The sequence below is a fragment of the Antechinus flavipes genome, chromosome 4 (genome assembly GCF_016432865.1).
Source record: "Antechinus flavipes isolate AdamAnt ecotype Samford, QLD, Australia chromosome 4, AdamAnt_v2, whole genome shotgun sequence".
Lineage (NCBI taxonomy): Eukaryota > Metazoa > Chordata > Mammalia > Dasyuromorphia > Dasyuridae > Antechinus > Antechinus flavipes.
The window spans coordinates 319617951-319632517 of record NC_067401.1 but is presented as its reverse complement, the minus strand read 5'-3'; the positions used below and the strand labels follow the sequence as shown (position 1 = coordinate 319632517).

General features: G+C 31.9%; 1 protein-coding gene across 2 annotated transcripts in view; it reads left to right on the top strand.

Annotated features, from left to right (window-relative positions):
• The window catches only part of HBS1L (HBS1 like translational GTPase), a 138779-nt gene that overhangs the window by 103138 nt on the left and 21074 nt on the right, over nt 1-14567 (top strand). For both annotated transcript variants that reach the window (XM_051997801.1, XM_051997802.1), the window contains exons 11-13: nt 6097-6214; nt 6373-6441; nt 10361-10465. In XM_051997801.1, coding sequence (XP_051853761.1) covers nt 6097-6214; nt 6373-6441; nt 10361-10465 — 292 coding nt within the window. The remainder of the gene's footprint in view (nt 1-6096; nt 6215-6372; nt 6442-10360; nt 10466-14567) is intronic.

Genomic DNA, 14567 nt, shown 5'->3' with positions numbered 1-14567 from the left:
CCTGGAAAATAGATCTAGGAGAGATAATTTGAGGATTATTGGACTTCCCGAAAATTATGATGAAAAAAAGAGCCTAGATACTATTTTACAGGATATCATCAAAGAGAACTGCCCAAATATAATAGAATCAGAAGGCAAAATAGACATTGAAAGAATTCATTGACCACCTTCTGAAAAAGATCCTAAAATAAAAACTCCAAGAAATATTGTGGCCAAATTTCAGAACTATCAGACTAAGGAAAAAATATTACAAGCAGCCAGAAAAAAAACAATTCAAATACTGAGGTGCCACAATAAGGATCACTCAAGATCTGGCTGCTTCCACATTAAAGGATCAAAGGACCTGGAATCTGATATTCCGAAAGGCTAAAGAACTTGGAATACGGCCATGAATAAACTACCCAGCTAAGTTGAACATTTTCTTCCATGGAAGAAGATGGACATTTAATGAAACAGAGGAATTCCATTTGTTTCTAAGGAAAAACCCAGATCTAAACAAAAAACTTGATCTCCAGCCATAAGACTCAAGAGAAGCAGAAAAAGTTAAAAGGAACTCTTGAGAACTGTATTTCTGTTGTGCATATACATAAAGACTACATGTATAATTTGATTTTACTGATATAACATTAAAAAAAGGGAAGTAGAAGTGGAAAGGGGATAGTGTCAGAAAAAGGGAAAAGGGGAGATAAAAAAAAGGGAAACTACATCCCACGAAGAGGGAAAGGAAACCTATCATATCTGAGGTAATTTAGAGAGGGGGAGGAACATTTTGTGAATCTTACTCTCATCTGAATTGGCTGAAAGAGAAAATAATTGGCATATTTGTTTTACAGAGAATCTTCTCTCGCCTCATTAAAAAGTGGGAGAGGAAAAGGGAAAAGGAGAAGAATAATAAGGGAAGAGTACAAGAAAGGGGAAGGGATTCAATGGGAAAGGGAGGGCTCTTAAAGAGGGAGAGCTGCATGACGTAAGTGGGGCCCATAAGTTTAATACTGGGAAAGAGAGTTAGGAGGGGGATAAGAAAAAGGAAAGCATAATCTGGGGATAATGGCAGGAAATATAGAATTAGTAATTTTAACTGTAAATGTGAATGGGATGAATTTTCCCATAAAATGGAGGTGGATAGCAGACTGGATCAAAAGTCAGAACCCTACAATATGTTGTTTACAGGAAACACATTTAAAGCAGCGAGATACATACAGAATAAAGGTAAATGGCTGGAGCAAAATCTGTTATGCTTCAGGTGAAGTAAAAAAAGCAGGGGTAGCCATCCTTATTTCAGATCAAGCAAAAGCAAAAATTGATCTAATTAAAAGAGATAAGGAAGGAAACTTTATCTTGCTAAAGGGTAGCATAGACAATGAAGCAATATCAATACTAAACATATATGTACCAAATGGTATAGCATCTAACTTCCTAAAGGAGAAGGTAAGAAAGTTGCAAGAAAAAATAGACAGCAAAACTATAATAGTGGGAGATCTCGACCTTGCACTGTCAGAATTAGATAAATCAAACTGTAAAACAAATAAGAAATTAAAAAGGTAACTAGTATATTAGAAAAATTAGGTATGATAGATCTTTGGAGAAAACTGAATAGTGACAGGAAGGAATATACTTTCTTTTCAGCAATTCATGGAACCTATAAAAAAATTGACGATAAAGACCTCAAAATTAAATGTAGGAAGGCAGAAATAGTAAATGCTTTCTTTTCAGATCACGATGCAATAAAAACTACATTCAACAAAAAGTTAGAGGTAAATAGACCAAAAAGTAATTAGAGGTAAATAGACCAAAAAGTAATTGGAAACTAAATAATCTCATCTTAAAGAATGATTGAGTGAAACAGCAAATTATAGACACAGTAATTTCAATCAAGATAATGACGATGACATATCATACCAAAATTTGTGAGATGCAGCCAAAGTGGTAATAAGAGGAAATTTTATATCTTTAGAGGCTTACTTGAATAAAATAGAGAAAGAGAAGATCAATGAATTTGGCTTTCAACTTAAAAAGCTAGAAATAAAGACCAAATTGAAAACCTTCAGTCAAATACTAAACTTGAAATACTAAAATTAAAAGGAGAAATTAATAATATCGAAAGTAAAAAAACATTGAATTAATAAATAAAACTAAGAGTTGACTTTATGAAAAAACCAATAAAATAGATAAACCTTTCATAAATCTTATTAGAAAAAGGAAAGAGGAAAATCAAATTGTTAGTCTTAAAAATGAAAAGGGAGAACTTTTCACCAATGAAGAGGAAATTAGAACAATAATAAGGAGTTTTTGCCCAACTTTATGCCAATAAACTTGATAAGCTAAGTGAAATGGATGACTACCTCCAAAAATATAGGCTTCTCAGATTAACAGAGGAGGAAGTAAGTTGCTTAAATAGAACATTTCAGAAAAAGAAATTGAACAAGCTATTCATCAACTCCCTAAGAAAAAATCTCCAGGATCATATGAATTTACATGTGAATTCTACTAAACATTTAAAGAACAATTAGCCCCAATGCTATATAAACTATTTGAAAAAATAAGGAGTAAAGGAGTCCTACCAAATTCCTTATATGACACAGATATGGTACTGATCCCTAAACCAGGTAGGTTAAAAACAGAGAAAGAAAATTATAGACCAATGCTAAAATCTTAAATAAGATATTAGCAAAAAAACTACAGAAAATCATCCCTAGGGTAATACACCATGATCAAGTAGGATTTATACCAGGAATGCAGAACTGGTTCAATATTAGGAAAACTATTAGTATAATTGATCATATTAATAACCAAATTAACAAAAACCATGTGATCATCTCAATAGATGCAGAAAAAGCATTTGATAAAATCCAACATCCATTCCTATTAAAAACAAATATTTGAGAGTATAGGAATAAGTGGACTTTCCTTAAAATGATCAGTAGCATCCATTTAAAACCATCAGTAAGCACCATATGGAATGGGGGTAACCTGGAACTATTCCCAATAAGATCAGGAGTGAAACAAGATTGCCCTCTATCACCATTACTATTCAATATTGTATTAGAAATGCTAGCTTTGACAATAAGAGTTGAGAAAAAAATTAAAAGAATTAGAGTAGGTAATGAGGAAACCAAATTATCACTCTTTGCTGATGATATGATATACCTAGACAACCCCAGAGATTCTACTAAAAAGTTAATAGAAATAATCCACAGTTTTAGCAAAGTTGCAGGATACAAAATAAACCCACATAAGTCATCAGCATTCTTATATATCACTAACAAAATCCAACAGTTACAAAGAGAAATTCCATTTAAAGTAACTACTGATAGTATAAAATATTTAGGAATCTATCTGCCAAGGGAAAATCAGAAACTATATGAGCAAAACTACAAAACACTTTCCACACAAATAAAGTCATATCTAACCAATTGGAAAAATACTAAATGCTTTTGGATAGTGCGAGCAAATATCATAAAGATGGCAATACTACCTAAACTAATCTATTTATTTAGCACACTACCAATCAGACTCCCAAAAAACTATTTTAATGACCTAGAAAAAATAACAACAAAGTTCATATGGAAAAACAAAAGGTCAAGAATTTCAAGGGAATTAATGAAAAAAACAAAACCAAATGGAGGTGGCCTAGCTGTACCAGATCTAAAATTATATTATAAAGCAGCAGTTACCAAAACCATTTGGTAATTGCTAAGAAATAGACTAGTTGGTTAGTGGAATAGGTTAGGTTCAAAGGACAAAACAGTCAATAATGTTAATAATCTAGTGTTTGACAAACCCAAAGATCCCAGCTTTTGGGATAAGAACTCACTGTTTGACAAAAATTGCTGGGAAAATTGGAAATTAGTATGGCAGAAATTAGGCATTGACCCACACTTAACACTGTATATCAAGATAAGGTCAAAATGGGTTCATGACCTAGACATAAAGAATGAGATTATAAATAAATTAGAAGAACATAGAATAGTTTACCTCTCAGACTTGTGAAAGAGGAAGGAATTTATGACTAAAGAAGAACTAGAGATCATCATTGATCACAAAATAGAAAATTTTGATTATATCAAATTGAAAAGTTTTTGTAGAAACAAAATCAATGCAGACAAGATTAGAAGGGAAGCAATAAACTGGGAAAACATTTTTACATTCAAAGGTTCTGATAAAGGCCTCATTTCCAAAATATATAGAGAATTGACTCTAATTTATAAGAAATCAAGCTATTCCCCAATTGATAAGTGATCAAAGGATATGAACAGACAATTCTCAGATGAAGAAATTGAAACTATTTCTAGCTATATGAAAAGATGCTCCAACTCATTATTAATCAGAGAAATGCAAATTAAGATAACTCTGAGATACCACTACACACATGTCTGATTAGCTAGAATGACAAGGAAAGATAATGCAGAATGTTGGACACTGATACATTGTTGGTGGAATTGTGAATACATCCAGCCATTCTGGAGAGCAATTTGGAACTATGCTGAAAAAATTATCAAACTGTGCATACCCTTTGATGTAGCAGTGTTACTACTGGGCTTATATCCCAAAGAGATTTTTTAAAAAGGGAAAGGGACCTGTATGTGCAAGAATGGTTGTGTCAGCCCTCTTTGTAGTGGCCAGAAACTGGAAACTGAATGGATGCCCATCAATTGAAGAATGGCTGAATAAATTGTAGTATATGAATATTATGGAATATTATTGTTCAGTAAGAAGTGACCAGCAGGATGATTTCAGAAAGGCCTGAAGAGACTTACATGAACTGATATTGAGTGAAATGGGGAGGACCAAGAGATCATTATATACTTCAATAACAATACTGTATGATAATCAATTTTGATGCACGTGGCCCTCTTCAACAATGAGATGAACTAAATCAGTTCCAATGACAGTAATGAATTGAAGCAACTTCACCCAGTGAAAGAACTCTGGAAGATGACTATGAATCATTACATAGAATTCCCAATCCCTCTATTTTTGTCTGCCTGCATTTTTAATTTCCTTCACGGGCTAATTGTACACTATTTCAAAGTCCAATTCTTTTTGTACAACAAAATAACTGTTGGGAAATGTATACATATATTGTATTTAACTTTAACATATTTAACATGTATTGATCAACCTGCTATCTGGGGGAAGGGGTGGGGGGAAGGAGGGGAAAAGTGAAACAAAAGGTTTTGCAATTGTCAATGCTGAAAAATTACCCATGCATATATCTTGTAAATAAAAAGCTATAATAATAAAAAAAAGACAGAAGTAATTATTAAAAATAAAAAGTTTTGTGAGTTTTACAGGACAAGTGGTAGTGGTATTATCCCCACTTTATAGATGAAGAAATCGATGTTTAAAAATATTATAGCTTTCACCCTAACTATATGGCATAAGCTCATGGGTTTAAAGATTAAGGATGAAAATCCAGGTCTCAGGACGAGTCCTCTTTGAGTCTTTTTCCATATTACCTTTCTTTTTTAAAAGAACCAGTAAGTACAAGGTTAAAAACGAAAACACTTCACATTTCGAGGTTAATATAATTATATACTATTTAATGTGTAACAGAAGAGAATGTGCTGTTCTAATGGCCTTCCCAATCCTGTCAGTTTTAAGTATACTTGCCTCTTCCTTCCCATTCCAAAATACCTATATATTTTGTATCCCTCTTACTATACTTTCATAATATAATTTATATTATAGTTTTTCTGGTACATTGTTTTCTCTACTAGACTGTAAGTTCTGAAAGCATTTAGGACATGACATGTTCTAATTACAGTCTCTAGTGCAATGATTTGTACATAAGAGGTGCTCAATAAAAGCTTTTATTTTTAAATATTTAACAGTTAATACATGTGAAAGTGTGTACAACATTCTACCTTGTAGCCCCTTACCTTACTCAGAACAGGGTTTTTCCCCATAGCATAAAAAAGGCTATAGGTAGTTTCTCATTGTTTACCAGTGTTCCACAGACTGAAAAGGACTGAAAAACCTTCCATTCTCAATAATTTTATTCTAGTCACATCTGTGATGAGAAAATATTTTTCTGCCTTTTCCAACAACAAATCTTTTTTTGATATTTTATCATAATTTTGTCTTTTTAAATAGGAGAGTGATGTGGCCTTCATCCCTACAAGTGGTCTTAGTGGAGAAAATCTAATTACAAAATCTCAATCAAGTGAACTAACAAAATGGTATAAAGGACAATGTTTGTTAGAACAAATTGGTAAGTTAAGTTGCCTGTTGATATTTTCTGTATTCTAATTGATCAGAGTTCTTTAATAAAAAGTTACTATTTATGGAGTTGAAATTTGATTAAGAAGCAAAGATATCTTTAAACTAGAACTGTAATATCTTTAAAGCTTTATCTTTTTTTTCTCTTAGATTCTTTCAAGCCTCCACAAAGATCTATTGAAAAGCCTTTTAGATTATGTGTATCTGATGTTTTTAAAGGTCAGTAATGCATTTTTTCAAAGAGGTTGATTGTTTTCTTACAGTATAGGCATATTATTTTATAAAATTTTTGTAATTTTATTAAAATTTTACTATGGGGGCAGCTTGAGTTTTTTCTCTAGGTATGGATAGGATTTTTCATTGTAACCCCTTCAGAGTAGTTGTGGATGATTGCACTATTGAAAATAACCAAGTTATTTACAGCTGGTCATCTCAGAACATTGCTATTACTTTGTATCCAGTATATTTCATTTTATTTATAGAGGACTTTACAGGTTTGTTTGTTTTTTTCTGAAAGCATACTGCTCATCATTTCCCAGAGAACAATAATAATCCATCAGAAAAAATTTAGTTTTTGAATGAAAAACTAAGTGGGGATATGATTTTTCTTCATATATCTAAAGGGTTAGCAAGTAAATAAAATTTTTATGTTGTTCCATAGGTTATTACTAAAATCAGTGAATCAGAATTAAAGAAAAACAAACTTCTGCATAGTACAAAATTTAGTAACAAGCACATAGATTTGATCCAGTAGTAGGGTGAATTTTCCTGTAAATTAGTGACTCTCTGGGGCAGTTAGGTGGTGCAGTGTATAGAGCACCAGCCCTGAAGTCAGGAGGACCTGAGTTCAAATGTGGCCTCAGTCACTTAACACTTCTAGGTGTGTGACCCTGGGCAATTCACTTAACCCCAATTGTCTCAGCAAAAAAAAAAAAAAAAAAAAAAAAAAAAAAAAAAACAAGAAGAAGAAATTAGTGACTCTACTTTTTTATTATTAATAAGAATAGTATTGGTAAGAACTAACTTAATGTAGTGCCTTAAGGTTTGAAAAGGACTTGACATTTATTTTCTCATTTGATCCTCACAACTCTGTGAAGTAGGCATTATTATCTATATTTTGCATATGAGAAAACTAAGGCTAAGAGAAGTTAAGGGACCTGCTCAGTGTGTCAGAGATTGAATTTGAACTTGGCTCTTCTTTACTCCAGGTACAAGTACAGTATCTGTTATGCTACCTTCCTATTTGTAGAAGTCAATCAGACATTGGACAGCTATCTAATAGGGAAGTATAGAAAAAAATTTTTTTCCATTAGAAGAGAAATTAAACTTAGTGATCTTCAAGGAGGCTTCCAGTTTTAAGATTCCTTGTTTTTGTATCCATGGAAAGAATTAATTTTTATCCTTTGCTACTTAGGTTTTCATAAGTTTTGCTACTTTTGTTGTGATCCATAGTAAGAACATTTTCATCCTCTAGTAATGCTCTTATAAGAGGCTGTCCCACAGTTTCCTCTACAGTTCTTTTTAAAGTTATATAATTGATATTAATGTCTTCAGAAGTCTTTCTTTGTCATTTAAAGAAACAGAAGACATGATTCCTATTTTTAAAAAAAAGCCTGAAAAAATAAATTCATACATTCACACTTTAGATGATCCTTTGTTTGTATCTCATAACAAATATCTTCCCACCAAGGACTGAAGTTACCTTTCTGGCATAGTTGTGGTGTCTTTATGTTCAGGTAACTGGTATTGCACCTGTTATTTTATTATCACTCTTTGAGACTACATGTAAATTAAAAGGCTAGCTATATAAAGAAGAAATGTATGTTCAAATGCAGAAATCTGAAAGTATAATTTGAAGATTAAAAAAATACATATTTTAGTTATTGTTTGCATCATTGCTTAGTTTTAAAGTGCTAAAATTTAAGTAGAAAAGCTGAATATATCTAATATATCCACTATAGGTTATTTTAGAGGAGTATTAAATAAAAAAAGTTTAAGTAATGAGTAATAGGCTATAGAGTTAAGAGCAACTTAAGGGCCAAAGAGTTTATGACTTGTTTGGTGATTTAGTGGCAGAGCCCCTAGGATCTAGAACCTAGGTCTCCTGGTTCCCAATGTGATGTTCTCTTCTGTACCCTAAAATGCAGTGTGTATTACTTTTCAATGACCTGTCATTTCTTTTGCAATAAATAAATTTACTTGTCATTAATAGGGATATAGGGATTAAATGGTACATTCAATTGAATGAATTATTTAGAAGGAGGTTTTGATATTTTGTGTGTGGGTGTGTGTGTGTGTGTGTGTGAGAGAGAGAGAGAGAGAGAGAGAGAGAGAGAGAGAGAGAGAGAGAGAGAGAGAGAGAGAGAGAGAGATGCCGATTAAGACAACATAAAGATAATCAAAAGAAAAGAAGTTTTAAGAAACATGAATTAATTTGAATTACAGAATTGTTATACTTAATAGAATAACATTGTTATTCAAGAACGATTTTATTTTTGGTAATAGCTTTTTATTTAAAATACATGCAAAGGTAATTTTAAACATTCACTCTTGCAAAAGCTTGTGTTCTCCCCCATCCCTCCTCCAGACAGCAAGTAATCCTATATAGGTTAAACATGTGCAATTCTTCTAAACATTCCCACAATTATCATGCTGCACAAGAAAAATCAGATCAAAAAGCAAAAAAAAAAAAAAAAATGAGAAAGAAAAGCAAGTAAACAACAGCAATAAAAAAAAGGTGAAAATACTATATTGTGATCCACATTCAGTCCCCACAATCCTCTTTCTGGAAGTGCCTCTCTCCATCACAAGTCTATTGGAATTGGCCTGAATCACCTCATTGTGGAAAAAAGACAAGTCCATCACTGTTGATCATCACATAATCTTGTTGTTGCTGTGTACAATGTTCTCTTGGTTCTATTCACTTGACTTAGCATCAGTTCATGTAAGTTTCTCCAGGCCTCTCAGAAATCAGCCTGCTCATTGTTTCTTATAGAACAATAATATTCCATTACATTCTCATACCATAACATACTTAGCTATTCCTGAACTGATGAGCATCTACTCAGTATCTAGTTCCCTGCCTCTACGAAAAAGGCTGCTGCAAAAATTTTTGCACATATGTGTTGGTTCTTTTCTTTTTATGATCTTCTTGAGATACAGACACTATTGGATCAAAGGATATGCATAGTTTGATAGCCCTTTGTGCATAGGTTCCAAATCGCTCTCCAGTATGGTTGGATCAGTTCACAATTCTACCAACAATGTATTAATGTCCCAGTTTTCCCATGTCCCCTCCAACATTTGTCATTTTCTTTTCCTGTCATATTAGCAATTCTGAGGTGTGTGAGTTGGTACCTCAGAGTTGTTTTAATTTGCATTTTCCTGATCAATAGTGATTTAGAACATTTTTTCACATAACTAGAAATGCCTTTAATTTCTTCATCTGGAAATTGTCTGTTCATATCCTTTGACCATTTCTCAATTGGAGAGTGGCTTGTATTTTTATAAAAATGAGTCAGTTCTCTATATATTTCAGAAATGAGGCCTTTATCAGAAACCTTGAATGTAAACATTTTTTCCCAATTTTCTCCCTCCCTTCTAATCTTGGCTGTATTGGTTTTGTTTGTAGAAAATAATAATAACAATAATAATTAAATATAATGAGAATTATCTACTTTGCATTTCATAATGTAATCTAGCTCTTTCAAAAACAATTTAAAGAAATTTCTCAGTGAAAACCAAAGAAGAAGGAAATCTGCCTTATAAAGAAGATTTCACAGTGTTTGGATAATTTGAAGTTAATGCCATGTATCTCTGACTGTACTTAAAGTTTAACTATTATTTTATTTCTTCCAAGAAAATACCCCAAAATGAGTAGAATATATATATATATGTAACACAGGCAGGTGTCAATTAAAATTAAAATATCTTAAGAGATACTTTGAAATATGAATAATTTATTTGGAGCCTCATAAATTCATAGGCGGAGGAAACATAAGACTTAGAATTTTAGAATTTTAAAGGAATCTTATAAATCATCTAGTTCAACCTCAGCATTTTACTGTTTAGGTAATAGAGTGTTAGCAATACAGTGTTATATGGATTTAAATCATTTTAAAGTATTGACATTTTACAGATCAAGGATCTGGATTTTGTGTGACTGGCAAAATTGAAGCTGGTTATATCCAGACTGGTGACCGACTTCTAGCAATGCCTCCTAATGAAACTTGCACTGCAAAAGGTATGCATCTCTATGCAGAGTTTTCTATTATAGCTAACTGTTGAGAAGGCAGATTCTGCATAGCAAATCATTGACCAAAGAGTAAACAACCAGTTACTGAAATTGTAACTAATTGTCAAAATGATACTAACTGTTAAAGTTAAATTGAGAAAACATTAAACGAATTTCTTCTGATGTGACTGTATGTGTAAATGTCTGTGTGGCTTTACAATTGTGTCAGGATTTTCTGTGACATTGATTTCAACAACCTGGGTAAGAAGTAATTTTCAAAAATATGAAGTTCTCCCCAAAATTATGAACTTACGTTATGTAGGACCAAAGATGATAGTAGTTTTATTATAGTATTTCTAGAAGTTTGAACTGTACCCTTACCTAACTCCTGACACCCAGTGGCAAGATAGATTATTACATTTCATTGTTTGGTTATTATAAAGTAACAGCTTTGAAAAATATACAACAGAATTTGTTTAGAGAGTTGGAATTGTAAGTTATAAAATTTTTAAATATCCTATAAATGTATGTTAATTTCTTCATTTCCCTTTGCATTAATTCTAAAAGAGAGTCAAATTTAAAATAGATTATTCTAATGCCAGAATCTACCTTTTTTTTCCTTTATTGCTTATCTAGATTATTAGTTTTCTCTTTGACATTGCATAACGGTATCTAAATATGCATAAAAAATTTCAGTCTCAAAAAAGTATATATTTAATTATACGATCTTGGTAACATTTAGGTAAAAGTAACAGTAGACTTACTAATAACAGTTAGCATTTATTTATCATTTTACGATTTAAAAAGTCCCTTATATTTGTTATCTCAATCCCCAGAACTCTGATTTTTATATAGAAGTAATTTGCTCAATTAGAATTGTTCTTAACCAATGTTAAAGTTTGTTGTGAGAGATACTGGGTTTTAAGGATATAGTTTTTTTTTTTTTTTAATTAGCATTTCTTTCCCCCCCTCCCTTTTACTCTTTAGCTTGTTATTGTGCATATAAAACTAGATCTGATTACAAATTGGTTTTGTAGAGTATGTCATGAATTTTGTTTGTTTTTTCATTCTATTTGATAATACATTCCTGGAAGATTTTATGCATTTACTAAAAATCAATTTAAATAACAAAACTCAACCTCAAGGAAATTACTAGATGAATTGATAAAATAGAAAAATCCAAATCAAATTATTACAGCTTTTGTCCCATCCTTCTTTAACTTTAGTTTTGTTTAATACCAAAGTGCCCAAAAGTATCTTGTGATTTGATAAGGCAATACTAGAACTGCCTTAATAGAAATGAGTTTTCAGAAAAACTGCATATCTGAAACTAAAACTTATTTAAAGACCAGTATGCTGATTTGAATATATTCTTATTCTTTTTAACTCTTCATGCCTTACTCTATTTTACATTATAGTACCACCTTTATGATTCTTAGGTAAATTTGTTTTTCACATATGAAGCAAATCCAAACAGTGAATCCAACAGCTACACCTTAGATTGAACAGAAATTTTTAAAAAATAGACTTTGAATTTAAAAGTTTTACTCCAAAAGGAAGATGAAACCACAAGTAAATCAACAAAAAATTAGAAGTAAGCTTTTTCTGAAACTATTGATTTTTAACTTTACATATTTTTTAAATCTCAACTAAACTAACATTTCATATTGTTCATTATTTTTTAAAAATAGTCACTCTTTTGCTAATACAATAGAACATTTAAGTTAATCTGACTTTTGGGGGGGTTGTTAAATTTTTTTTTTAATTAAAGCTTTTTTTATTTTCAAAAGATGCATAGATAATTTTCAACATTCACTCTTGCAAAATCTTGTGTTCCATTTTTTTTGCCTCCCTCTCCCAGACGGCAAATAATTCAGTATATGTTAAATATGTGTAATTCTTCTATACATATTTCCACAATTATGCTGTACAAGAAAAATCAGATCAGAAAGGAAAAAGATGAGAAAGAAAACAAAATATAAGCAAACAACAATGAAAGGAGTAAAAACAGTAGGTTGTGATCTACACTCAGTTCCTACAGACCTTTCTCTGGGTGCAGATGGCTCTCTTCATCACAAGATCATTGGAACTGGCCTGAATCATCTCATTGTTGAAAAGAGCCACGTGTGACTTTTTTTTTTTTAATTAATTTTTTAAAGTAGAGGTCACAAAGAGTGAGTGAAGTATAATACAAAGAGTCTTGGATATTTTATTAGAAGAATTAAGGTTCAAATTTGGTTCTGTTACTAACTAATCTTTGAGGTAGATACTATTATTATTCTCTTTTTACAGATGAGGAAATTAAGGCACACAGTGGTTATGACATGCTTAGATTGCATAGCTAGCAAGTGTCTAGTCTAGGCAAGATTTGAACTACAGTTTTGCTTATTCTTTAGTCCTGCATTCTATTGACATCCCTTCAGGAAAAATAGGGATCAAGATCAAATAGGGAAAGTTTTGGCAGTTAGTTGCCACACTGTTGCTTGTGCCAGTTGAGTCTGATTATAGTTTATATTATTATGTGCTGCCTATTTTGAATAGCCTCTGAGTTATGAATAGTTTTGTTAAACATTTTCAAATACAATAAAACTTTATTTACAATTGTAAAAACTATTGTGAAATGGGGAAAGAGGTGGTAAAAAAAATAGGAGGATATTGGATTGTAGGCCAACATTTGCCAACCTCTGACTAAGAAAAATCAAAAAAGCGTTGATTTCTGTCTCTTATATTTCCAATCTTCAGTGAGGCCATAACACATGAAAATAGAGTTTAAGGAGTAACAGCATGATAAATGAACAAGGAGAGAATGAAAACCTGAGATGCATCAGTGTTGAAAGTTTATGAATATCATTCTTTAAAGAAATAAATCCTCTTTGAATCAATACATAATGGTGGTAATTAGTATGAGAGAAGTGTTGAAGACATCATTTCCTTAGTTATCCAAAACCCTTGACAAAATATTTTCTGAAGTTTTAACTTTCAAAAATGAATGCAAATGAAAGAATGGGATCAGCAAAAAGGTTTTTTTTTTTTTTTTTTTTGGTGAAAGGGATGAAGGAAACAGTAGTAGAACTTTGTTCAACAGTATTTGAATACAAATGAAGACAGCAAATCATATGCATAACACAAGGCTGGGGCTTGATTGGGGGCGGGGGGTGTGGAGGGGGAAGAGGGATGAACCAGGGACTTGAGACAAGAAGACAGTGTGGAGGTGAGCAAGATGTGCAAAGGAGGAGAGGGTGCTTGGGCAGGGGTAAGTGATGACTCAGGAAAGAACTCTCTAGTGAAGAAGGTGGAGGTCACAATGATGGGGAAGAAAAGGGTTAGGGGATTCAAGGCAAAGGGAAAAAAGGAGTGAGAGTATTTTATAATCAGAGAAAGAATTTTTTAATCTTGTTTTGGGCAATCTTCATATATCTCTTGGTATTACTTTCCTAGAAACCTGAAAAGAAAAAGGCTAAACTAGTTCTCTAAGGTCCCTGATAGCTGGGTCCTCAAACTTTTTAAATAGGGGACCAGTTCACTGTCCCTCAGACTGTTGGAGAGCTGAACTATAATAAAAACATAGTTTTGTGGGCCTTTAAATAAACTTCATAGCCCTGAGTGAGAGGGATAAACTTCCTTACCTGCTGCATCTGGCCCATGGACTGTAATTTGAGGACCCCTGCTCTAGACATTATGAATTTTTCCAAATTATCATATTTAGTTTTCATTACTTTAAAGTTCAGATTGTGAAATATATTTTGATATATAAATGATGTCCCTCTGCATAAGGGCCAACTACTGATCTGCGGTCAGTCAGAAAAGTCTCTAAATAATTAAATGATATTGCAACAATTATATCTGTATAATTAAAAGATGTTATTTTTCTCTAAAACTTTTCATATTGTTAATTATACTTTGTATTATGTATCCTACAAAAAAACTTAATGTTGGTTTCTATACTTGGTCGCTGGCTCCTTTATTAAACATAATTTAGCCTTCTCTCTCCCCATTCTTGAGAATGCTGTATAACAAAAACTAAAATATTGTTTAGAAATTAAGATAGTCAAGGATTTGTAATTAAATGACTATGAATGATTAAAAATTATTCCGTTGAAAAATATAGTGA